Here is a 26,212-nt window from a genome sequence, read left to right on the forward strand (position 1 = left end):
CCAGAGCCCACAGCTTGCAGTGGGGTCGCGGGGCGCCGTCCATTCTGAGGTTTCGACAAATGTGAAATGACACGTACCCACCATTACAATCACACATAGTAGCTCCTCCGGAGTCGCGGGTGTTGGAGGTCCCGCTGGGAACACCTTCTCGCCCCTTGGGGCGCGGCAGAGGCGCGGCTGCGGGCAGGTTTGGGCGTGTCCCGCTGGGGGCGGAGCCGGGCCTCCTAAATTCCGCGGCTCAGAGGGGGCGGCGGGGGCCATGCGGGCGAGGGGCTCGCGGGTGGCCCTGTGCGGCCTGACGCTGCTGTGCGCGCTCGGCCTGGGCCACCGCGCCGCCGGGGGTCCCAGCTGCGGGCCCGGCCGCCATCTGCGTGGGACGGGGACCGACGCGCGCTGCTGCCGCTCCTGCGCCCCGGGTAAGGCGCCCAGCCCGAGGGCCACCTGCAGCGCCCCCTGCCCGTGCTCAAACCCGGCCGCGGCGGTCCTGCCCTGGGTCCCAGAGCAGTCTCGCAGGGGGAGGCGGCGCTCGATCGGCTCAGGCCAGTGGCCCCAGGAGGAGCCAGGGGCCAGGGCTGCGGGAGCCTTTCCCAAGACCCTGCTGGGGTCCCGAGGTGGAGGAGGGCTGTCCTGGTTCCTACTGAGTGGGAAGTGAGCCCTTGGCCATCACCCAGGCCACTGCCTGCCCAGTTTGGGGTCACAGCCCACCGCCTTCTGCCTCACCGCCCCCTGCCTCCCACCTGGGTGAGGGGCAGGTGGAATGTGCCAGTCTGGGGACAAATATTGCAGGAAAACACCCCAGAGCGTCACCTGCTGGGGCCTGGGCGGGTGAGAAGGGGAGGCTGTGTGGTGGGAGTGGTGGACAGTGATGCAGGGAAGGACAGGCAGGCCGCCTCCAGGGGCATGGCTGCTGGGGGCAGTGCAGGAGGGGCACAGGCCTCAGGTGACTCTCGTGTCCACAGGGTCAGCTCCTGTCACATGCCGAGTCACAGTCACCCTGGGTGGGATTATCTTCAGGACAGTGGGGGGATGCAGCCAGGCCCTGTGGGCTGAGGAGCTGGGCATCCAGGACGGGCGGACACTGCTGGTCCAGTGCAGAGTCCGGGCTCCCAGACAGGTGCCTCCGCCCCCTGGGGCTGCCTGAGGCGGGGGGCTCCAGGCTGCCCTGCCTGACACCTCGTTCCTGTGGAAGGCTGGCGGGAGCCCCAGGGAGGGAGGGCTCGGCCCAGCTGCTGAGAGGGCTGGCGTGCCTCCCTCCAGGCGAGGTCTGTCCTGAGCAGAACTGCACGTGTGTCCAGCCTGAGTTCCACTGTGCCGACCCGCGGTGCACAAGCTGCCAGCACCACCCATGCCCGCCGGGCCAGGAGGCACAGCCCCACGGTAAGGTGCTGGCGGCTGCTCCCCAAGCAGGCCAAGGGGGCGGACCAGGGGTGCAACCGGAGCTCGTGGGGCAGGTGTCTGGCGAGTGGTGTGTAAGTGTAGAAGGACTGGCATGTCCTCGGGCAGCAGACGCCAGCATCGCAGGTGCCACAAAGCCCAAGTGTCGGGGCTGCTCTGTCGCTTAGCACCACGGCCCGAGTTTGAGTCATGGCGCCTGCTGCCCGTGCAGCTTTGGGGAGTCCTTCCCGCTCAGCCTGGGTTTCTCTGTCCAGAGTGAGGGTCCTGATGCCCCCGGGAGCCTCCACGCAGCCCAGGCTCGCAGCCGCAGGTCCTCCAAGGCTGCTGCCCCATGACGCCTGCCCTGGAATGGGGCGCACGTGGCGCTGGTGTACCCCGGGTCCCAGCACTGCGAGCGTCAGAGGCCTCTGTCAAATGGATGAGGGTGTGGGGTTGTTCTGCTGGACCCCAGACAGACCCCGCTTGAGCCACCCCAAAGCCTGAGTGTCGGTCTGTCTGTCTCCAGGGAGTTTTCGTTTTGGCTTCACATGTGTGGACTGTGCTGCAGGGACCTTCTCTGGGGGTCGCGAGGGCCGCTGCAAACCGTGGGCAGAGTGAGTCCTGGGCGCCTCAGCCGGCCGGGCAGTCAAGCCCACACTGAGGGAGGGGCCTCTCCTGTCCCTCCTGGGCTGACCAAGGACTCTGTGTCCGTGTGTCCCAGCTGCTCCCAGTTTGGGTTTCCCACCACATTCCCCGGGAACAAGACGCACAATGCCGTGTGCAGCCCGTGGCCGCTGCCCACTGAACCACACGACCTGCTGACTGTCGTCCTCCTTGTGGTGGCCACTTGCATCCTGATCCTGACTGTGGCCCAGGTTGGCCTGCACGTCTGGCAGCTGAAGAGGCAGCGAGGATGCCCCACAGGTCAGTGGTGCCCTGGGGCGGGGGAGGTGGACCTCCGGCCGCCCTGCTGACCACAGCCCCTCTGCAGAGACCCAGCTGCTCCTGGAGGCACCACCACCAGCTGAGGATGCCTGCAGCTGCCAGTTCCCTGAGGAGGAGCGGGGGGAGCAGCTGTCAGAGGACAAGGGCCAACTGGGGGACCTGTGGGTGTGAGGCCTGGCCATCCTCCGTCAGTGGACCCCGAGCCAGACCCTCCCAGGAGCCCTCCCAGGGCTGGCCCTCAGGAGCAAGGACTCTGTGCCCTGCTTCGGGCCCGGCCCTGCTCCCCACGATGGTGGAAGTGGGTGGGGTGGTGACTAGGACTAGTCCCCCGGACCATGCAGAAGAGGCAGCAGCAGTGACCGGACACCATGGGCGACACAGACATATCCGTGGCTGCCTCTGTCCCTTGGCAGCCCTGCTGGGGTGGGGTCTGTGGGCCCCTGTTCTCAGGATGGGAGGCCGTGCCCAGCACAGGAGTTGGCTGCAGGCGGCACTCAATAAACACTGTTCAGTGATCTGAGTGGACGTGTGCTGGGGGAAGTAGGGCGACAGAGAGATGAGGTGAGGGCCCCAGGGCCTCCCCCAATGGTGCCCCAGTCCCCTCCCAGCCTAGGCAGGACTGGGGTGGGGCGGAAGTCGGGGTCATTCCAGCCCAGGGTGCAGCGCTCAGCAGGGACCATGGGGCTTGGAAAGCTTCCTGGAGGAGGGGTGCCATGCTGGACACCTGCCCTCTGTGCTCCACGCTAGCCTATCCAAACCCTCCCCCCGGCTGGTCTGCCTGTCACATGCTGGGACAGCTGGGTTCTGGGCCTGTGTCTGGTCTCTGGGCCACTGCTGCTCTGGACTCTGGGTTCTGGGCTGGCTGCCCAGCCTGCTGGCCCCTATGAGGTGCCTGCCCTATGTCATTCAGGCCTGAGTCCAGGGCGAGGTCGGTCTCTACACCCACACTTCCTGGTGGGCAGGGCAGCTCCCTTTCTCCCGGCCCTGCTCCCTCGGGCCATGGTTCCGGGTCCCACCCAGTGGAGGTGAGCAGCACCCTCCTCGCCTCCTGGCCAGGCTGACACCCCACAGAGAACTGATAAGGACTCCTTGGCACAGCCGTCCAGGGCGTGGCTGGCGGGCCGGTGGAGACTGGTGTCAGTAGCAGTGCCCTCAGGTGCAGCACACCACACCTGGCCACCTGCCTGCAGCCCCAATGCTCCAGCACCCCTCTCCTGTGTCTTCCCCGGGACACACAGGCACAGAGCCTGTGTCCTCCCCTCCACCTGCACGCGGCCCGGGAGAGCCTCCCCAGCTCATCGGTTCTCACCCCATTCCAGTCCCCGTGGCAGGGGGCCGGGTGGGCCAAGCAGCTGGTAGCAGGTGGGGGAAGAGGGGATCTGCATGGGTCCCTCCTGGCGCATCACCCCACTGGCCTAGCACAGCACAGCCCAATTCTGCCCCTGGAAGGACGACTCCTTCGTGACTTTACCCACAAGAGAAATACTCGTCCCTGAGCACCTCCTCAGTGCCTCCTGGGTCCTGGGCTCTGGGACCCCGTGGAGCCTGAGTTCTGGGTGAGGATCCAGGCGAATTAGCTAACAAACAAAAACATGCCTGGTGAGCTGGTTGGCCATCACGGGGACAGCGGGGGATGCAGTGCTGGCCACACCAGGTGGGGGGTGTGCTCCTGTCTCCAGGCCAGGTCTCCTGTCCTGCCCACCCCTCGCCCACCCTCCCTGGGGAAGCTGGCTGTCTTGGGGCTTGCTCCTTGCCTGGGTCACTTGACTGCCCCACCCCCACAGGGTGCTCACAGCTGGCCTGGACCCTCCCCAGGTGCTGCTCAGGCTGCCCCGGGGGTTGGGGGTCCCCAGGCCTGGCTCAGCTGCCCTGGCAGGGGCCGGGAGTCAGATTGTCCGCAGGCCTTCCTGAGAAACCGCTGGTGGCCTGCCCGCGATGGTCCCGAGGGGCCTCTCGGGTGATGCGTGGTAGGCTGACTCAGCCCGGAAACTCCTCGTGGGCGGCCTTCGTGGAGCCACGGTGCCCGGAATGTCAGTGAGGGGGCGTCAGGTCTGACGCAGAGTGGGGTGGGGGATTCCAAGGCCCAGGTCAGGCGAGGGTGGGGACGGAGTTGGATTCAGGCTCGGAGGAGGGTGGGAGGGTCTGGCTGGGCTTGGGGGGGCCAGGAGGATTCTGGCTCAGGGAGCTCAGGGCTTTGGGGAGTCTCGGGAGCTTTTGCAGCATCCACCCCCTTCCCACCACAGACCCCCAGCAGGGATGCCCTCTACCCGACCTGGCTACACCTGCCCCATCTCATGGTCATCCCAGCTCCCTCGGCCCACTCCCACTTTCCCTCTCTCCTGGGCACACGTCCCTCCCCAGGCAGCCTCCTCAGAGTCCCCAGGGCCCCTCGATTTGCGAGCTCGGCTGGGCCCTCTTGTGCCCCAGCTCAGAGCCCCCAGAGCAGAGAGGGGATGAAGGGGCCCAGTCACGGTGATTCATAGGACAACTCTGCCTGTAAAGGGCCTGTGCAGGGCCCTGGGGGCACAAGGGCTGAGGCTGGAGGGTCAGTGGAGACCCCAGGGCATGGGTGTGCAGAGGCTATGCCAGGGGTCCTAGGAAGGGGTGGCCTCGTCCAAGTTTGGAAGAGGGAATCGGTGTGCAATGGGGGGCAGCGCCTAGGACAATGGGGGGCTGCACGTGGGGAAGGGGTGAGGGCTGGTCTGAGATGAGGTGGTGCTGAGAGGCTCCCATCCCCCCTCAGCCTAGCCTCCTGCAGTGTGGCAGGTATGTGCCACCTGCAGCTCCTGGCAGCCCAGCCTGGAGAAAGTCCCCACTGTGAGACTGCCCAGGCCTCTCCAGGCCCCTCGCCGCTTCCCCTGGAAACTCCCACCCCACTGGAGCAGCTCTCCAGCTGTCCCGGAAAACCACAGCCCCTCCCCCTGGGGTCGGGGTCCACAGTGTCTGTTCAGCCTCAGATAAGGGCCCAGAGGCCACCCTGTGTTCCCAGAAGTGCTTCCGGCCACAGCAGCTCTCCACCCAGCTTTCAGCCCTCACCTTGCTGGAAGAAGTCCCTGCCCCGCTGGTACTGAGAGCTTGACTCAGTCAGTGTGGGACCCCCAAGTGGAGAGAGATCATGGGGTGGCAGGGAGGGGACCCATCCTAGACAGAACTAGACATCAGCCCCCTCCCAGCCCCAGTCCTAGGACAGCTGCAGGGGGCTGTCCAGGGACAGGTGGTCCCAGGCTGCCCCCAGGTGCTGGGATGTGCACCCACTGGTCAGACAGGCCCATGACGTTAGGCCTGGCCACTCAGGGACCCGGACCAGGACCTGGGGCCATCACTCCTGTCCCCCTGACCGATGGTGTCCTGAACATGCAGAGCACAGCCACTCCTCCCCCAGCTGAGTCAGCAGAGGACTTGCTCCTGGAGGGGCTGCCTCTTCAACCGTCCCCTGTGGTGGTTTTCAGGGTTCTGGACCCCCTCCCCTCAAGAAGTGGCTGTGTCTGGGATGGAGAGGCAGACACCCCCACCCCCACATGTCTCACCTTTCCAGGAAGCTTCAGAAGGTGAGGTGATTTCCAGAGACGGTGATTCAGCCCAGGGCTGCTCCAAACCCCTTTCTCCGAGACACATTCCAGGGGAGAGGGCTGGGAGTGTCCTTTGAGTCTTCGGGGCTCCACGGGCTCTTTGTCTGGCTGAAACACACCCATGGCCGCTAGAAGGTGCCCAGCAGACCCAGGCCCTGTCTGCCAGGGGCTGAGGGAGGCCCCAGCAGCGCTAGCGTGAGGGTCTGTGCTGCGCAGACCTCAAGATGGAGGCTGCAGGGATGGTGGAGGCCCCTGGGTGATGCCTGGGTCAGAACCAAGGGCAGCTTGACCCGTCAGACATTCTGCAGGTGGAAGAGGCTTCTTGAGTTCCCCACCTACTCAGGACTCATCCGGGGAGGAGGGGGAGAGGGAGCGTTGGGGAGATGGGGTTGGGGGGGGCGGGGAGAGATGGACACGGCTTCCAGGAGCTGCATGCACGCAGCCTCATCCTGGGCCCTGGGGAAGCTGCCCTCCCCTGCTGCCCAGTCCCCTGCTGGATCCCGCCCACCTCCACTGTGTCTGCCGCCCATCCTGTCGTCTGAGTCCTGGGGTGCACCCGCACCTCCAGATGCCCACAGCACCCCAAACTCCGTCTCCTGCCCATCTCTCCCTGGCGCTCGGGCCTTACGGTTCTGGGGTCCTGGTGAGGGCACTCTGGAGGCTGAATGTGGGCTGGCTGGGGCTGGGGAGGATCCAGAGGGGGCGAGGGTGGCATCACCTCTGGGGGACGAGTGCGCAGCAGAGGTTCTCAGGAAACCTCATTTATTGACATTCGGGCTCTCAGGGGGCGCCAGGGACCCAAGAGCAGCAGACAGTCCAGGCCTTTGGGGGAGCCCAGGATGGGGGCTCAGTCAGGACAGGGCAGGTCACTCTGCCAACGGGCACTTCTCGTCACAGGTCCCGTGGGTCCTTGCACCCACTCAGGGCCCAGGGACGGTGGAGGCTGTGAGGAGGGTGTCTTCCTGAGGACTCTGCAATTCGTAGGCTGGCTGAAGCTGGGGCAGCCCCATTGTGGCCAGTGAGGACAGTGGGAATGTTCTGGGACAGCACTGGTGCTGCCTCGGGCCATGAGATACGAGACAATGTGTGGCCAGAGGACCCTTGGGCAGGGACTTATGGAGTGGGTGGGGTGTGAGGAAGGAGGGGATGGCCCGTGAGCCTTGACACGGGGTACAGAGGCCCCCGGGGGCGTCAGGAGGTGACCCAAGTGAGTGGCTGTGCAGTGGCCTGGATGCCAGCAGGGCACGTGGCCCTGACCCCGAAGACCTGGTGCACTCAGCCCACTCAGGAGGCCGCCTCCCCTACGGAGGCTGGTCTTGTCCCCTCCCGGCCTCGGGAGCCAGCCACCCGGCAGCAGGGCAGGCAGTGGCTGAGCTTGGCCCTCGCGGAGGGAACATCAGACACACTGGGCAGGGACTCGGGCTCCTGGGCCCCGTCACACAGTGACAAGTGTGATTCTTGCCTCTTGCCTGGGGACCCCACACTCCAGGCCTCAGCAGAACAAGGAGGAGGTGCAGCAGGGTGCACTGGGGTGGGGTGGGCGGGTTGAGCGAGTGGACAGGTCAGCCCTAGACCCAGGCCTGGGCCTCTCACTGGCTCTTTGACCTGGAGGCACTGACTCTACCTATCTGAGCCCCAGTTCCCTTCTCCATCCTCCTCTGTCCCAGTGGCACCCCTCCAGCGGCTGGCAGGAGACACAGTGGTGCCTGGCGCCCTCTAGCGGTGCCGTGTCCGTTGCGTCCCTGGGAGTGGAGCTGCCCTCCCCCTTGAGCGGTGGGGTGGACAGCTGCGTGGACAGGCCTGCTGCCCCCCAGGTCCCACCAGCACTCCAACGCAGAGCAGAGAAAGGGTCCCTGGTGGCCCCGCCCCCTGCGGTGAGGCCCGCTGATGTCGGGGGCCGATTTGAGGTCAGGAGCGTGGGCGGGCCAGGAGGAGGGTGTTTGTGACCTGGTGGTGACCATTTGGAGACGAGGGTGCGGCTGAGAGATGGGGTGCAGGAGGGAGGGTGTGCAGCTGGGTGGCCTGGGGACGGGACTGCCCAGACCCTGGAGTCTGGACTGGGGTTGGGTGGGTGGCTGGGGGGCAGGGGTGGAGAGAGATGTGGCTGGTCCTGGACACTTGGTGGCTGGGGGCTGGGACACATCAGAGGCCCTGAATCTCCCCTAACCTGGGGGCTGGGCCCACAGGAAGCGGGGACGCCCAGGCCACACAGGCCCTGGTGAGGGTGGGCCAGTGCTGGCTCCACATGCCCTTCATGATATATGACCCTCACCCATGGCCTCTGCAGCGCCCTGCCTGTGGAAACATCAGGGGCCATCGGAAGCAGTGGAGAGCAGGGGGCCCTTGTGCTCTGAGGAATGCTCTTGGGCTCAAGGGAGCCCTCCTTTGGAGATCCATAGGGGTCCATGGGGATCTGGACCCTTTCTGAGAGACACTGGACACCTTTCAGAGAGCCAGGACGTAGGCGTCGCGTGGGTTGTAGGGCTGCAGGAGGGTCCTTGGTGATGAGGGACACAGGGTGACGTGTGGGCGCCCAGGATCTGGGGGGCTTCCCAGGTGGAGGCAGCCCCTGGCCAACAGAGTAGGGGACTCTGGGAGCTCATCTCCCCTTCCTGCAGGGCAGAACCACCCCCCATCCCTCGACCCCTGTCTTCTCCCCAAGGTCAGGTCTCAGCAGTGGAGTAGGGGCTGGCGGCACAGAGGGACAGGTGTCCGGGTCCAGGGAAGCCCCCAGGGGGCGTCTTGGGGTGCCTGGTGCGTCCCCGGGAGGCGAGCCACCTGAACCTCCACAAAGGTCGCGTTTGTAACAAAGTAGCATTTATAGGTCCAGAGAGGGCGCTGGTGGCCGCCCGCTACGAGCCCCGGTGGCTCGCGTTCTTGCGCCGCTCCTCGGCCGGCCGGGGGGAGGGCTCCCGGGCCTGGGCGCCGTCGGGACCCCGCGGGGACGCGGGCCTGCGCGCGCCCGGTCTGTCTGCGCGCAGCGGGGGCGCGGGGGGCGCGGGGGACCCGGGCTCCGAGGCCGACCGGGTTGCGGCAGGCGGGCGGGGGCCAATGCGGGAGCCCCCCGGGCGCGGCCCCGGGTCCACCTCGCCGTTGTGTAGGAGCACGAAGCGGCGCTGCGACAGCAGGGGCAGCATCTTCTGGCTGCACAAACTCTTCTGGAAGGTCTCAAGCGCCAGGTCTGGGCGGAGGCGGGGAGGGGCAGTGGGGGACATGGGCTGGGGGGACAGGAGGGACAGGGACCCAGCCTCCCCCGCATCACCTTTGGGCTTGGGTGAGGTTCTGGGGGCAGAGGAGGAGGTGAGGGAGTGGTGAGGGGTGGGACCCAGGTGGGGTGAGGTGTGGACAGCCCCACCTGAGGGGGGAGGTCCGGCAGGGTCGCCTCTTTTCTGCGGGGCATCAGCAGAGGGTGGGGTTGCCACACAGGCCCTCGGGGTGGTGGAAAGCTAGGTTTGTGGGCGTCTGAACTTGGGGAGAGGGTGGGATGGAGCATCCAAGACTAGGCAGGCGGTGGGAGGGCAGATTGCGAGTTCTGGGGGCTGCCCAAGGGCCTCACCCAGGGTCTCCATGACCACGCCTGGAATCACCTCCTTCAGGACTTCACAGTTGGTGTGCAGGGCAGGGTTGGAGTTCATCTCCAGCAGCCACACCTGGGCCCAACACTGGTCAGCATCCCTCCCCACCCACCACTTGGCCAGCAGGACGTTGAGGCCCTGGTCCCCATTAAGCCAGGTGACCCTGGGCAGGGGGCTCCTTTTCTCTGGCCTCACTCCCCCTATTTACCCAAGGGGCTGAGTCTAAGGGTCCGAGGATCTGGCTTGGGGCTGCCCCAGCTGAAGGAGTGCAGACTTATGGACACACCACCCTCAGGGCCTGAGGCAGGGGGAGCACTCTGGCTGCAGCGTCCACCCCAGAGGGCTGCCTGGTGGTCAGAGGGTGCACAGACAGCCCTGCCTTCTTGAACCTGCATACCAGGCCCCACCTGCCCTGGGACGCCTCAGTAGTACCTTGAAGTTCTCATCGATCAAGAAGTCACAGCCGATGAGGTCAAAGTAGCCCAGCTTGCACTGGAGCTTGGATTTGACGGCCAGGAAGCAGTGGGTCATGATCTGCTGCATCCGCTTCTGTGGGTGGGGCAGGGAGGGGTGACTGGAAGTCACCTGTGGACCCTGATTGTACCTCCCTGGCCTGAACAGCAACAGCCACACCCCTCGCCTGCTCCCCCCTACCTACCTCCATGCCCTCAACTGCACTCCCACCTGGGCCCTCACCTGCGCTGCCCCCTGGGCCCTTACTTGCACAGCCACCCCTGCCCACACTTTTGCACTCTCAGAGTCACAGGGTCACAGCCAGAAACTCATTCACTCTCGTACTCATTCAACAAACGTGGAGCTCCTACTACATGGTAGGTACTGGGTTACAAGAGTGAAGAGAACTTAGGAGGAATGGCTACGTCACTCATGGCAGGAGAGAGACAGCAAATGTGATAGTACCTCACGATACACTCTGCACAGCATACTAAGCAATAACTGCTGACGGAGAAGGTGAAGCAGTGCTGGGGGTGGGTTCTGGGGTGGCTGCTGTGAAAAGGAGCCTGGTCTGGACGGGCCTCACTGAGGAGATCATGAGTGAAGACTGAACACTGAAAGGAGGAGCTGTGGACGGGCGTGAGCAGCAGCTGTGGTGGGAGCAGCCCGAGGTGCTGGAGGAACAGAGGCCACAGTGGCTGGAGCAAGCCATGGGGGCAGAGGGTCTTGAGACCAGAGTGGCACCAGTCCCATCGCAGGGGCATGGGAGGGACCTTGCCTTTGACCCCGAGAGCAAAGCTGTTGGAGGGTGGAGCATAGGAGGAGTGTATCTGACCAGAGCCATGGTAGGGTCCTCTGGGGGCTATGCTGAGAGAGTCTGAGGGGTCAGGAGGAAGTCATTGCAGTAATCCAGGAGAGAAATGGTGGTGGCTCGGGTGGGTAGAGGTGGTGGGATGGATTCTGGATACATTGTGAGGTAGGGCTGACCCGGTTGGTTGATGAAAGGACTGTGAGCTGTGAAAAGAGGAATGACGGGTTATCCTTAGGTGTTTGGTTTGAGACTGTGGATGGAGCCCCCATCAGCTAAGAAGGGGAGGAGGACCATGGAGTCGGAGATGTCTGTGAGCTTGCAGATGGGGTGCTGGTAGGCCATGGGACATAAGGCTCAAGTTCGCGAGAGAGGTCAAGGCTGGGTGTTTAATGTGGAGTCTTAAGGACATAGATGGAATTTAAAGCCACGAGACTTTCGTCACCAATGGGTACAGATAAAGAGCAGTACATTGGGCTGAGCCCTGGGCCCCCGAGAGCAGACAAGGGGCCAGCATAGAGGGCTGAGGTGGAGCGGGAGAGTCCTGGAGGCCATGGAGAAAGAGCACCACGGGGCGAGCAGCTGTGTCCAAAGTGGCCGACAGGTCAGGGAAGAAGAAGGCGGGGACTGACCACAGGTTTGGCAACACGGAGGTCAGTGATGACCTCAATGAGCATTTCAGTGACACATCAGGGAGAAGAAGGCTCATGGAGTGAGTTTGAAGAGACAAGGAGAACATCAGCAAAATGGCAGAGGAAGGACATCCACAGAGAAGCTGCTTTGTAAAAGCAACCATGTGAATGGCAAAAGTTGTCAGAATCAACTTTTTCAGAACTCTGGAAACTAGCCAAAGGCTTGGAGCAACCTGAGGAGTGCTTATGCAAGACAAGCCTTGAATCTGGGTAAGAACAGCGAGCTTTGCAGCATTTTAACTTGCCTGGTCAGTTTTGCCCCAGCTGAGTGCTGGCGTAGGACGGAGCTCGTGTTCTCAGTGCTGAGAGCAGAAGGGACCTGACATGCAGGGAAAGCTGGTTATGTGCTGTGGTCTGTCTGGGTGCTCCCTGGAAGACCTCCCATGAAAAGAACTAAAGGAAAATGTGGGAACAATGTTTTACCAAATAGAGAATGTCAGTGAAGAGATAGAAATTATAAAAGGGAACCAAATAGAAATTCTGGAGTTGAAGAGTATAATAACTGAAATAAAACATTTACTGGAGGGGCTTAATTTACTGAGCTGTCTGAAAATACATCAACTGAGATGATCCAGTCTGAGGAACAGAAAGAAAAAACAATGAAAAAAGATAAACAAAGCTACAGAGACCTGTGGGATGCCATCAAGCAGACCAGCATGCACAGCGGGAGTCCCAGAAGGAAAGGAGAGAAAGAGACAGGAAGAATATTTTAAGAGATAATAACAGGAAACTTCATGTTTTTCAAGTTTGATGAAAAACAACCTACCCATCCCAGAAGGTCAGTGAGCTCCAAGTAGGATAAACTCAGAGATCCCCACATCACAAGCAAACTTTCAAAAGATAAAGACAAAGAGAATGTTGAAATCAGCAGAGAAGTGACTCATCATAAGGGATCCTCAATCAGATTAACAGCGTATTTCTCATCAGAAACCATGGTGTCCAGAAGGTAGTGGGATGACATGTTCAAAATGCTGAAAGAAAAAACCGTCAACCAAGAATTCTATATCCAGCAAAACCATCCTTCAAAAATGAAGGAGAAATTAAGACATTCTCGTTAAAAAAACAAAAACAAAAACCAGAGGTTATCGATAGTAGCATTGCCTTTTTTTCAGGCTGAAGTGAAAGGACCCTAGACGATAACTTGAATTCATGTGAAGAAATAGCACCTGTAAAGGTAATCATGTAGTTAAATATAAAAGACAGTATACATGTAGTTTTTGTTAATTGCTTTTTTATTCTGATTTAAAAGACAGCTTCATAAAACAATAACTATAAATCTATGCTGATGGACCCACAATGTATATTTGTGACAATAACAGCATAAAGGGAGAGATGGAGCCATAGAGAAAGGACGTTTTTTAAATACTATTGAAATTAACTTGATATTAATACAAACTAAATTGTTATAAGTTAAGATACTAATGGTAATTCCTAGGGCAACAACGAAAATAACTCAAAAATATGTAGTAAAAGAAATGAAACTAGAAATAGTACACACGAAAATATCCATTTAACACAAAAGGAAGCAGTAATGGAGGAACTGAGAAACAAAAAAAGACATCAGACATATAGAAAGAAAACAGCAAAATAGAAGGTGTAAATCCTACCTTATCAGTAATTATATCAAATGTAAATAGATTAAATTTTCCAATTAAAAGACAGAGCTTGGCAGAATGCATTAAAAAACCCTTGATATGCTGTCTGTAGACTCACTTTAGATTCAAAGACACAGAGAGGTTGAAAGTAAAAGGATGGGAAAAGATCTATCATGCAAACAGAAACCAAAAGAGAGCTGGGGGGCCAGCCTGGTGGCACAGCGGTTAATCGTGCACATTCCGCTTTGGTGGCCCGGGGTTCGCCAGTTGGGATCCCAGGTGTGGACATGGCACCGATTGTCAAGCCATGCTGTGGTAGGCATCCCACATATAAAGTAGAGGAGGATGGGCACAGATGTTAGCTCAGGGCCAGGCTTCCTCAGCAAAAAGAGGAGGATTGGCAGTAGTTAGCTCAGGGCTAATCTTCCTCAAAAAAAAAAAAAGAGAGAGAGAGAGAGCTGGAATGGCTATATTAATATCAGAGAAAATAGATTTTTGAGACAAAAATTGAGGACATTATGGGGAAAAAGGGACATTTTATAATGATAAATCAAGAAGATGTAATAATTATAAACATACATGCACCTAGTAACAGAACCTCAAAATACATGAAGGAAAAACTGACAGAATTTATGGGAGAAATAGACAATTCAATAATAATAGTAGGAGGGGCTGGCCCAGTGGCGTAGTGGTTAAGTGCGCACGTTCCGCTTCTTGGCGGCCTGGGGTTCGCCAGTTGGGATCCCAGGTGTGGACATGGCACCGATTGTCAAGCCATGCTGTGGTAGGCATCCCACATATAAAGTAGAGGACAATGGGCACAGATGTTAGCTCAGGGCCAGTCTTCCTCAGCAAAAAGAGGAGGATTGGCAGTAGTTAGCTCAGGGCTAATCTCCCTCAAAAAAAAAAAAAATGGTGGGAGACTTCAATACTCCAGTTTCAGCGATGGATAGAACATATAGACAGAAGATCAACAAGTAAACAGAAGACTCGAACAACCCTGAAAACCAACTAGACCTGACATCTACAGAGCACGCCACCCAGCAGAAGTTGCCCACGGAACATTCTCTAGGATAGACGTGTGTTAGGACATAAAACAAGTTCCAGTAATTTTTAAAGGGTTGCCATCATACAAAGTATGTTCTCTGATCACAATGGAATGAAGTTAGAAATCAATGAGATAGAAAATCAAAAAATTCACAAATATGTGGAAATTAACACTCTTAAGCAAAAAATGAAACAAAAACAGAACACACAGATCTTATGGGATCCAGTGAAAGCAGTGCTCAGAGGGAAATTTATGGCTGTAAACACCTACATTAAACAAGAGGATCTCAAATCAATAACCTAAACCTCAACCTTGAGAAACTAGAAAAGGAAGAGAAAACTAAACCCTAAGCAAGCAGAAGTAAGGAAATCATAAGATGAGAGAGGAGATAAATGGATTAGAAATAGAAAGCAATAGAGAAAATCAATGAAACCAAACTAGTTCATTGAAAAGATCAACAAAACTGACAGACCCTTAGCTGGATTGACCAAGAAAAAAGGAGAGAAGACCCAAATTACTAAAATCAAGAAAGAAAGACTTTACACAGAGATGAAAATGACTCTAAAAAGGATTATAATTGTTCATAGAATACTATGAACAATTGTATTCCAAACAAATTAGACAACTTAGAAGAAATGGACAAATTCCTAGAAAGTCAAACTGTTAAGTCCGACCCAAGAAGAAACAGAAAATCTGAATAACCTGTGACAAGCAAAGGTAGAGTTAGTAATAATTAATAATAATAATAAACCTTCCCATAAAGAAAAGTCCAGGCAAGACGGCCTCACTGGTAAATTCTTCCAGACATTTAAAGAATTAACATGAATCCTTTACAAACTCTCAAAAATAGAAGAGGAGGGAATATGTCCCAAAGTAGACAAACACACAAGAAAAGAATGCAGTGGACCAATAGTGCTTATGAGTGTACACGCAAACGTACTCAATGCAAACCAAATCCAGCAGTGTATTCAAGGATAATATAACACATCTGAGTGGGATTTACCCCAGAAATGCAAGAGTGGTTCAACACATGAAAATAAGTCAACGTAATACAGCACATTAATAGAACAAAGCTATGGCAATCAAAACAGTGTGGTGCTGTCTTAAGGACAGACATAAGCACCAGTGGCATAGAACTGAGAATCCAGAAGTAAACCTGTATACATTTGGTCAATCGATTTTCAACAATGTGTCAAGAACAGTCTTTGTGACAAATGGCACTGGGACAAATGGACATCCACATGCAAAAAAGTGAAGTTGGACTCTTCCCACATGCCATATCCAAAAATTAACTCAAAATGGGTCAGTGAACTAAATGTAAGAGCTAAAACTATAAAACTTTTAGAAGAAAACATAGGTATAAATCTCTACAATCTTGGATTTGGCAATGGATTCTTAGATATGCCATCAAAAGCATGAATAACCAAAGAAAAAAGAGATAAATTGGTCTTCATCAAACTCTAAAACTTTTTTGCAAAAAAGGACACTATCAAGAAGGTGAAAAGACAGCTCTCAGAACAGGAGAAAATATTTGCAAATCACATATCTGCTAAGCATCTAGCATCCAGAATATATAAACAGCTCTTACAGCCACCAAGGAAGAATGGACAAAGCATCTGAACAGACATTTTTCTAAAGAAGATACACAGATGCCAATAAACACATGAAAAGATGCTCAATGTCATTACCATTAGGGAAATGTAAATTAAACTCACAATGAGACATCACACAAAAAAGAAAAATAACAAATGTTGGCAAGGATTTGGAGAAGTGGGAATGTGAAATGCAGCTACTGTGGAAATAGCTTGGCAGTTCCTCCAAAAGTTGAACATAAGAGTTACCGTGTGACCCCGCAACTCCATTCCTAGGTATGTATCCAAGAGAACTGCAAATATATGTTCATGAAAAATCTTGTACTTGAATATTCATACAGCATTATTCATAATAGACAAAAGGTGGAAATAACCCAAACGTCTATCAACTGACAGATGTTCATCCAAACAGGTTGTGGTGGATCCACACACCAGAATATTACTCAGCCGTAAAAAGGAATGAAGTACCAACACATGCCACAATGTGGATGGGTCTTGAACACATGATGCTCAGTGAAGGAAGCCAGGAAAGGCCACATGGTGGTAGCTTCCATTTATATCCAGAATAGGAACAGAAAGTAGATCAGTGGTGGCCAGAAGGTGGGGGAGTGGAAATGGGGAGAGATGACTAATGGGCACAGAGTTTCTTTTTGTGGAGATGAAAATGTTCTGAATTATTGCACAACTCTCTGAATCAACTAAAATCCACTGTACTGTACACTTTAAAATGGTGAAGTTTATGTTTGTGAATTATTGCAGCTGACAGAGGGAGAGGGAGAGAAATGAGACATCTCACAGCAGCCAGCAGCCACAGCCTGCGGTTACACACGCAGACAGACATGCTCTCCCATACAGATGCACCCCCCAAGGACGCCTGACATGCCACGTGCCCAGCCCAGTACAGGCGGAAACACTACCCTGGCCCCCCACATACCCTAAGGGGTCCTGACCCTTGCCCCCCCAGCTGCGATGGGTGAGGAGCACACGGACCGTGAAGGTGGTAAAGACCCAGTCTCTGGGGAGGCCCTTGGTCTTCCTGAACTTGTCGTTGATGTACCGGTTGAGGTGGTCCATGCTCCACACCGTGTCTTCCTTGAGCATCACATAGAGGGGGCTCTTCTTCTGCATGAACTGGGGGACAGTGTGGTGCCTGGAGGTCACTGCCCCAGGACACTCAGAGGTCCTGCCCCACTGAGGGGCCCTAAAGGGAGCCTCACCTACTCAGCTACCCAGACATCCCACAGAGGCCCACTCCCCCAGCACACCCTGCAGTGGGCCCGCCTGCCAAGACCCTCCCACAACACCTTCTTCCACTGAGACCCCCACAGATCCTCATGGGGGGCCCTGCCTAGACTTCTCCCATTAGGGACCTTCCACAGAGACATCCGCCCACAGGATCTCTCCACTGAGGTCCTCACAGAGGCCCCTTGCCCTCTGGCTCCTACTCCTACCCAAGCCTCACCACCTCCAGAGGGAGCCAGCCTGGAGGTCAGCGTGCAGCACTCTGTCATCTCACCAGGAAGCCCTCTGTGGCCAAAGGCGAGAGACCATGCTGACTGCAGGCAGGAGCATCCCAGGCCACCTCTGGACCTGGACCACCTCCAAGACTGGGCCACCTTTGACCTGGGTCACTTCTAGGCCTGGGCCACCGTGGTGCCTGGACCACCTCCAAGACTGGGCCACCTCTGGCCTGGGTCACTTCCGAGGCTGGGCCACGGCCCTGTCTGAGCCACAGCAGGCATCTCCTCTGCATTGCTGGGCAAAGATCTTGTCCAAGGCTGCAGGGAGGGCCCTTTCCCCTGGGGTGCCCTTACCTGGTTGGTCAAGTGGCCACCGAGGTCACTGGCGTGGGGGTCATAAAGGCTGAGGGTGAGGCGAGCGTAGCCATGGCCGAAGAAGACCATGTATGGCGTGGTGCAGGCTATGAGCAGGTAGGAGCGCACGTCAAACTTCTTCCCGTCCAGCAGCAGCGGGTTCTGGATGTACCTGGGGGCACATGGGTGCTGAGCACATGGCCTGCCTGGCCTGTGTCCCCTCGCCCTCAGTGGGGCCTGGGCCGGTTCCCCAGCGCTCCGCCACTTGTCCTGGGCGTGACCTGTGGGCTCCCTCCTCTGGGTACATCCATTGCTAAGGGGACATTTCTGAACCTAAACAGGTCAGGGAATTGAGAAGAAGGGCCTGGCCCCTAGATCTCAGCCTACTGCATGCATCTGGGGCACCCCAGGGTGCAGCTCTCACCAGGAGCCTGGAGGGTTGGGCCCCTGCAGGCAAGAGGGACTGCCTGGAGGAGGAGGGAGGGCTGACATTGGGCCTTAAACAGCGGGTAGCTTTGGAGAGGCAGGTAGGGGACATCCCAGGTGGAGGAAGCTGCAGGTCTGAAGACCCAGAGGCTGGGAGTAGCAGCTTGGGAGGAAGACAGGGAGGGCGGGGAGGGGCAGCAGACAGCAGCTGTGGCAGGAGTGGCGTCCACACTGGGCGCGGAGAGGGGAGAGGCTGGCTATAGGGAGATTGGCCCTGGCTGGGCTTCCTGCAGGACAGAGGGGAGCAAGGCCCAGGTTGGGGACAAACTGGCCAAGCCCTCCCTGCCCCACTCCGTGTCCAGAAACCTCTGTGAGGGGATCTCCTCTGCGACACTGACCGGATATAACACCCCACCTCTGCTGGCCACACAGGAGCCCTGCGGGGGGCACCACAGGCTTCCACGGCCAAGGACTCCTCTGAGGGCCCTGCGATCGCCACAGGCACCAGGGGGGGCCAGGGTCGGCACCACCTGGACCGACGCCCCTCATGGTGCCCACACCCACACCTCTGCACGATGCGCGCCTGGGGAACCCTAAACGACATCTTGTCATAGATGGGGTCGTCCTCCATGCTCTGGGTCTTGGCCTGGAGGGCGGCGACTTCCTCCTGGTTCCTCAGCAGAAAGATGCCTTTGCCCTGGTTGGAGGCGGTGGGCTTGCAGATCCACATCTGGGTGTCTGAGAAAAGAGCCCCCTGAGGCCCGGGCCTCCCCGCCCCGCCTCGCTGTGGCCCTGACCGCGCCCCCAGGCGAGACCACGCCCACTCGCTGGCCCGCCCACGCCCCTCCAGGCCCCGCCCACGCCCGCATAGCCCCGCCCACCGCAGGCACTGTCCGGACCACGCCCAGCCGTGGCCCCGCCCCTACCAGGCTCCGGCCTCCGCTCAGGCCCGGCGGTGACCCTCCCTCCTCCGCCCCAGCCCTGACCTCGCCCACCCTGGCTCCACCCTTCCTCTCGCTGACCACCTCGACCTCTCCCGGCCCTGACCTGGCCTAATCACACCCCCACCTTAGTTCAGCCCTGAACCCATCTTCCCGGAGCGAGCCTGGCGTCCAGCGGCCTCTCACCATCAAAGAGAGTGAAGAAAGCCTTTCTCTCGTCCCTGATGTCCAGACGGTAGGTCTCTGGGAAAAATTCTTCCATTTTCAGGACCCTGGGGGAGCAGGGAGGTGGGGAGGACAGGGAGGGCTGTTCCCCCACCCCAGACTTGGCCTGCCATTCCAGGGGTCTGACCTGGGCGGCTGGAGGGGGAATGTGGTGGGCTCCAGCCACCGGCAGCCTTTGGCCCCTGCTGTTCCCTCTGCAGAGTCTGCCCACCTTCTTCTGTTCTCTGGCCAGGAGCACTCTCTTCTGGCTCCTTGCACACCTGGCTCCTCTGCAGGCTGCAGGCGCCTCGCCCACTTCCTGGCCCCTCCCCCCTCCCTCCCTGTACCTTCTCAGGCATTTGTGAGCAGTTAGTCAGAGCTGTGTCCCCAGGCCAGGACAGTGCCCGGCATGCAACAAGTGGTCAGCATGGTCAGCGCCCTGGGCTAGTCCAAACCTCTTCCCCTGGCTTGGGATGCCTTTAACCCCTGTCATCTACCACCAGGCCATCCTTCAGTTGAGGGCAGAGCAGCCCCTCCCAGCTGGGCTGAGTGCATCTACCTCTGTGGCCCAAGGCATCCTGGGCTGGTCCACGTGGGCTCCTCAAGGGCAGGTGCTGCATCCTTTCCAGATCTGTACCCCAGGGGACACAGGGCCTGGCCTGAGTGACCACTCAGTAGTGTGTGGAGAAGGGATGGGTGGGGGTCTGGAGAGGTGGGGGAACAGGGGCTTTGAGGCAGATAGGTGAGTGTGTGGTGGGTGGTTAGATAAATGGATTTTGGATGGAAGTAGGTGGAGGGATGGGCAGGCGGTCTGGTGGATAGATAGATGGATATGCCTGGGGGAAACAGATCAGAGTTGCTGACAGAAATGGGTAGGGTGCAGGTGGGCGGCTGGACATGTAGATGCAAAGATGGTGTCGTGGATGACCAGGTAGTGAGTAGGCTGCCTGCCTGGTGAGGGTGAGTGGGGGAGGCAGATGGTGGGTGGTTGGTTGGATGGGTGGGGAGATGTGGAAATGGTTGGGCAAATGAATGGATGAGTAAGTGGGCGGGCAGATAAGCAGAGAGATGAGGTCACTGAGGGCCTCGGCATGGCCATGTGGTGGTGGGTGAAGGGTAGTAGATGGACAGTGAGTGGAGAAGGAGCTGTGGGAACAGGTATGGGTGGATGGACGGCAGTGGGTGTGGGGGCAATGAATGACTAAATGAGGGACACCAGTTGGTGGTCTGTGGCTGAGTGGTCCATGGGGCAGGTGGATGGAATAGGGGCAGGTGTTTGGGGGTGGAAACAGGTTGGTGAGTGCCTGGATGGGTCAGTGGGAAGATGGGTGGGTGGATGGATGTAAGTGAGTGGACAGAATGGTGAGTGGATGGATTCCATGGAGGGTGGTCAAGACCAGCAACTGACTGACATGTCAGATGAGTGGGTCTGTGGGACCGGGTGCGTGGATGGGGTCTACTGCTTTAAAGAACAGATGGGTGTGTGGCGGGTTGATGGCAGGTGCCAGGGTGGGCTTACCTGGCCTGGGTGCACAGCACTGCATTGGTCTTGCTCAGGACCCGCGAGTATTCCCTCAGGGCGCTGAGCAGCCCGATCTTGGTGGTGAGGAGTCTGTTGTTGGGCAGCTGGTACAGCAGCTGCTCGCCTGGCACAACAGAGCCCCGGGCAGCATGTGGGTGACTGCCATAGGAGCCCTCACAGGCCACAGGACGAGGTCCCAGCCCTGCCTCCTGGCTACCTTCCCGGAAGGAGCAGTAAGTGTCCCGGCTCTTGACCTCACACCACTTCAGCTTGTAGTCCTCCCGCCTGCTGTCCTGGGTGCGCTGCCAGCCCTTGCTCTTGCAGTAGGAGCTGATTCTGCAGGGTAGGGCAGCCCGTCACCCCAGGGGAGGGGGCGACCTAAGGGAGGGGACGTGGGGCCAGGGCAGCAGAACCGAGGCTGGGCTGGGCCCTGGGGGCAGCGCCACTGGGTCCGCCTCGAGGCCCCCACTCACATTGAGGCCCCATTAGTGCCCCCGATGTAGAAGAAGGGGCCCTGACCAGGGCTGGGCGGCCGTTTCTCTCCCTCTAGCAGGTGCTTCTCCAGGAGTACAGCCCGGGGCCTGGTAGTGTCAGTGGCATCTAGGTCTGGGGGCAGGTGCTTGGTCAGAGGCTCTGGCCTGCCTGGAGCCTCTCCTGCCCCCTCAGGATACCTGCCTCAGAGCCCACCTGCATCTTGGTTCAGTCGGCTTAGCTGACACAGGAGCCCCTCCTCCTGGCTGCTCCCCATCGATCTTTCATGGGTCCAGCCTGGGAACGGGGTGGAGTCAGGGGGTGGCTAGGGGAGGCGCCCACTCAGAATCTGGCCTGAACCCAGCCCAGTCATTTCCGGCAGCCCCCCAGCCTGTCTCAGCCCATCTCAGCCCCGGCTCAGCCCTGACCAGTGGATCTGGGCCTCTTACACCTCCTAGGAGAGAGGGGACAGTCCCCACCACCCAGGGCCGGCCTTGGAGCCGGGAGGGCCCCTCCCTACCAACAGGGCAGGGGCTCCGTGCAAGGCAGGGGCTAGGATGTGTAGCTGGACCTGGGGGCAGACGTGGTGCAGGGACGTGCCCAGGAGGGTGGGGGTCACAATGTCCATCATGACGTCATGGGTGACCCATGTCAGGCAGGGGTGATAGGGCCGGGCCTGCCCTGGGCAGGGGCTGGGTTCCGGGGCAGGCAGGAACATGCCTGCTGTGGCTGCCCATGCGGGTGACCCCGCCAGACCGTGGAGAGCAGTGGTGTCCCCTCTCTGTGCCTGTTCAGACCCCGACTCTGCTGTCCCCTGCTCTGCTCAGCTCGCCCAGACCCCATGCCCAGCGCATGGCCTCATGCTGGCCCCTCTCCCAGGGCAGGGCCATGTGTGGTGTCCCCATGAGAACGCCTTGCCTGAGATGGGGCGCCTGGCCTGGGAAGGCCCTGGCCTAGGGGGTCGAGCTGGTCCCAGGGTTGCATTCACCTGGCGCCCGCGGACAGCTCCACCGGAGCCCTGTAATCCTTGACTGCTTGCCTCTTTTCGCACTGATCTGGGTCCGGGTGGGCCGTCTCCGGCGGTGGATGAAGTGAGTGTGGCTTCGGCCCATAGGCATGGGGGCACCAAGGCGGGGGCCCCTCTGGGAAGACGCCGCCCCCACCCCCCTGCGAGACCTTCGGGCAGCCCGTGGTCCTAGCCCTTGGACTGGGCACACGGTCAGGCCCACACTGCCTGGGGAGGGGTGCCTCCGGTGGTCCTGGACTTGGGTTTCTGCTTGTGGCTGGCTGCTGTCTCTGTGGTGACCGTGGGGCCTGGCACCCCGCAGGGGCAGGGCCATCTCTGCATTGTATCTGTCCCGGGTGCGGCCTTCCCTGCAGGGACCGTCTTCCTGGTGCTGCCGTGTTCGGCCTCGGTGCTGGCTGTAAGGAGGGCCACCGTCAGGCCTGGGGGTTGGGAGGGGCACCCTGGCCCCGCAGGTGCCTCCCTGGAGCCGAGGGTGGCCCTGTGTCTGAGGCGCGGCTGGGCAGCGAGGTGTCCAGCAGCGTCCTCACTGCTGCCTGGCCCTGCCCACATGAGGACGCCTCCTTTTGAGCACCTTTTCCCATGTAGCCAAGTTGGGAACATTTCTGGGAATTTTAGCAATTCCTTGATGGGTCTTTCCCAGTTTTGAGGCTGCTTGGGAGATGACTTTCTGAAGGATTCAAAAAGCTTCAGTGTAAAAGCAAGCACACGAAGGAGTTGGCAGGACAGAGAAGGGGTTCCTGCAAACAAACCAGTTGGTCACGCAGAAATGCTGGCCGATCCTCAGGACAGAAGAGGAAGAAAGTGTGAATAGCCATCAGCATGGCTGTGGGAGCGGAGCGGGTGGCCAGGGTGCGGCCAGGGTGCGGGGAGAGCCTGCTGAGAACAGGGAGGGTGTGTGAGCGTGTGTGCATACATGTGTGTGAGTGAGGATGTGTGTGCACGTGGGCAACTCTCCATGTTGCCTAGGAGGCCCCAGCTCCTTCCCCCTTGGTGCCCAGCACCTGTGGCAGGTCCAGGGAGTCTTGCTGGGGATGTGGGATCCCCCAACATGCTGACATTCAGCACCTTCCCACAGCACCCTTAGGTGAGTGGCCCCCAGGCAGGTCGACAGGAATCTGAGGGAGGCCCCCCAGGTGTGAGTGAGAGCTTGGCGCACACACAGATGCACACAGACCCACACATACTTACACAGACACATACTTGGTCATGCACACACAAAGATACACACTCAGTCATACACACACGCTGACACACCCTCAGTCACACACATGCACAGACATGCACAGACACATTCAGTCATGCGCACACACAGACACACTCAGACACATGCACAGACATGCAGAGGGAGACAAGGGGGAGAGAGGGGTGACATGGAAGCCAGAGGAAACCACCCCAGAAGGTGCTGGGGGCGTAGGAGAGTCCTCACCCCAGAAAAGGGCTGGACGCTGTTAGAACAAAGGAACAGAGAATACGCAAGAGCTCATGGAAGTTAAAAATGCAACACAAGGGTCGAAGTTCAAGGCCAGGAAATTGCCCAGAAAGGAGAGCACAAAAATGGAAGCATGAAGAAAAAGGGGTTGAAGTCACATCCTGGGGAGGCGCCCAGTGGGCAGGAGACAAGGTCTTCAGATGTCCCTTGGGAATTCCTGGGCAGGGAGCTGGGCTGGTCACAGCGGATCCACTGTGAGCCCCACAGTCTGCCTAATCTCTCTGTGCCTCAGTTTGTCTGCCTGCAAAGCTGGCTGGGAGTAACAGCAGCCTGAGGGAGTTCACCCACAGGATGCATGCTCATTGTGGCTGCAAGCCCCACCCTCCACGGTCCAGAGTGGAGTTACCTCCACAGGGGGTAACTTCGCAAAGGGGACTGGAGACACGAAGGCAAGTGCAGCAGCAGCTGGAGGAGCTGGTGAGGTGGCCTTGGGGGGGAGGCTGGTCCCCATGACCAGCCTTGCACCTTGATTTGCTTTTTCTGACTCTCCGTACTCACTACTTTCACAAAGAATTAAACAAGCCACGAGTTATCATTTCCCCTCATTCAAATTAGCGAAGATTTTTTAAAAAGGGACCCAGGCGCACAGGGCTGGCTGGAGCCACTGGGCGGGCGTGGCTGCGGGTCGGAGCTCCCGGCTCCACCCTCCTCCGTCTCTCAAGGACGAGATTCTAGACACAGGAACAGACCCCCCCTTACAGGTGTTCTGGGGGCGTCATTGTCATTTACGGGGTGAGCCGCGGGGTGAGCGCAGCTGAACGCCCTATCAGGACTGCAGGACACAGTGGCACCAGGGCAGTCGAGGGAGGACTCGACTTCACAGGACATTTTGAAATCCGCTTTTACCTGGTCAGGTAAAGAGACTGGCAGGAAACAGTAGCCCGGTGTGTGGAGCTGGAGACTCTCGTGAACCTGAGGAAAACGTCCGAGAAAGCGAGACAGTGAGTGGCCGACCAGGCGTCTGCTGCAGATTCACATCTGTTGACGCGAGCGCCAGGGAGGTGCTGACATGTTTGGACGGGCTGGCGCCTCCTGGCAGGGGCGGGCTGCCTCGGGGGTCGTGGGTCCCACGGATTTCAGGGGGCCGCCCTTCCGGAGTTTGATTCTGGGAGACAGACGTGGTCCTGGGCACAGGAGCCCGTCCTGAGGAGCCACCACCCCAGGAGGCATGCCCTTCCCTGCCCGGCAGTCGGTGCCCCTCACGCGGTGGCCCTGGGGCCGTGCGCCCTCTGCGGAGGGGGCTCGGCCCAGCCAGTCCGCCCCGCCTCTGCCCTCCCCTCCCTGGTCTCCCTCCTTGTCTGCTCCTGGGCAGAGTCCCAAGAGGACCCACAGGGTCCCTGGTGGCCGGGGGGAGGGCACAGGACTGCGGGCCCAGCCCTCACGCCCGGCCAGGACCCCTGCTGGTGGCCCCCCCGTCCCGCCTACCTGCCTGACAAGGTGGTTCAAGTCCTGGGCCGGGGAAACCACAGTGGTGACTCGGCAACCGTCTCCCAGCAACCAGACCCAGTGGCCCGGAGGTAGGCAGGTGAATGGGGGCCAGGGGGCAGGGTGGGGACAAACGGGGCTGGAGCACAGCTCTGCCCAGGCCCTCCGTCCTCCCCAGCAGCATCGCTGAGCCTTCTCAAGACCCCCACATCCATGCCCGGACCCGGCATCTGCCCCCACTGTGCTTTACATGTTACATTTCGTCTCAGCACAGCCCTAGCACAGGGTGTCCCTGCTTTACACCTCAGCAAGGTCAGTGCCTCCCCCAAGGGGCAGCGGGGGGCTCACACCAGGTCTGGAAGACCAGGAAAGCTCCTGGCTGCTGTGCCTCTGACTGCCCCAGACGGCCCCTGCCCCTCCCACCCACGCGGCCCCCCCGACCTCCAGAGCCTGGTGTGGGTCACGAGGGTGTCTTCCACTTGCTTCCTGTAGGCCTGGATGGTGGCCCCAAAATGTGTGTCCACGTTCTCAGCCCAGGGCCTGTGGATGCAACCTCACTTGGAAAAAGGGTCTTTGCGCATATGATTAAGTTAAGGGTCTCGTGATGAGATCCTCCTGGACTATGTGTCCTGAATTCAGTGACCAGCGTCCTCATGACAGGGAGGTGGAGAGAGGAAGAGACACATGAGGATGGGTGGCTGGAGGGGTGTGGCCACAGCCCAGGGACGCCTGGAACCCCCAGAGGCCGGAAGAGGCAGGATCCAGAGGGAGCATCCCGCAATCCTGGTTCCTGACTTCCAGCCTCCTCAACTGTGAGCAGACTTCTGGGTGGTCTCAAGCCCCCTGCCTGTGGCCACCTGTCTCTGCCGCCCTGGGAGACTAACAAGGCACCTTAGGAAACTCAAGATACTGCAGACACTGCTGTGTGAGAGAAACAAGAGACGAGTGTCTCGGAACCGGGCTGACCCAGCCTTGAACAAGGAACTTCTCAAGCCCCCCATCTGTGGCCACCTGTCTCCGCAGCCCTTAAACCTCCCTGCACTACAGGGAGGCCTCTCTGACCCCACACAGAGGCTGAGGCAACCCCCAGGCTCCATGCCTCCCTGTGCCAGGTGCTGGGGGCCTTTGGGGGTCAGTGCGGCTGGACATTGGTCTGAGACCCATCTGCCCTCTGGTAGCTGTAGGTCGGCCTGGAGGGGCAGACAGCTCCTCCGGCCAAGCCCTTGACTGACTGATGGGGGC

The 26,212-nt window shown here is 58.9% G+C and overlaps 2 protein-coding genes across 2 annotated transcripts; one reads left to right on the forward strand and one right to left on the reverse strand.

The window, feature by feature from the left end:
- The first annotated feature begins 158 nt into the window (after window positions 1-158).
- On the forward strand, window positions 159-2,834 carry TNFRSF18 (TNF receptor superfamily member 18). The gene is made up of 5 exons (XM_014863183.3): window positions 159-416; window positions 1,258-1,377; window positions 1,901-1,988; window positions 2,096-2,298; window positions 2,366-2,834. The coding sequence occupies exons 1-5, from the start codon at window positions 260-262 to the stop codon at window positions 2,488-2,490; spliced, it is 693 nt and encodes a 230-aa protein (XP_014718669.1). The 5' UTR covers window positions 159-259; the 3' UTR covers window positions 2,491-2,834.
- Window positions 2,835-6,368: 3,534 nt separating this feature from the next.
- On the reverse strand, window positions 6,369-24,964 carry TTLL10 (tubulin tyrosine ligase like 10). Its single transcript, XM_044769412.2, has 15 exons — window positions 24,555-24,964; window positions 24,392-24,457; window positions 22,018-22,451; window positions 21,246-21,326; window positions 21,032-21,164; window positions 20,776-20,894; window positions 20,556-20,682; window positions 19,596-19,667; window positions 19,019-19,104; window positions 18,458-18,629; window positions 17,466-17,637; window positions 16,642-16,782; window positions 9,896-10,012; window positions 9,445-9,538; window positions 6,369-9,069 (listed from the first exon to the last, which is right to left on the reverse strand). The coding sequence occupies exons 1-15, from the start codon at window positions 24,713-24,715 to the stop codon at window positions 8,741-8,743; spliced, it is 2,304 nt and encodes a 767-aa protein (XP_044625347.2). The 5' UTR covers window positions 24,716-24,964; the 3' UTR covers window positions 6,369-8,740.
- Window positions 24,965-26,212: the final 1,248 nt, after the last annotated feature.

Source organism: Equus asinus, chromosome 5 (genome assembly GCF_041296235.1).
Source record: "Equus asinus isolate D_3611 breed Donkey chromosome 5, EquAss-T2T_v2, whole genome shotgun sequence".
NCBI classification, from domain to species: Eukaryota; Metazoa; Chordata; class Mammalia; order Perissodactyla; family Equidae; genus Equus; species Equus asinus.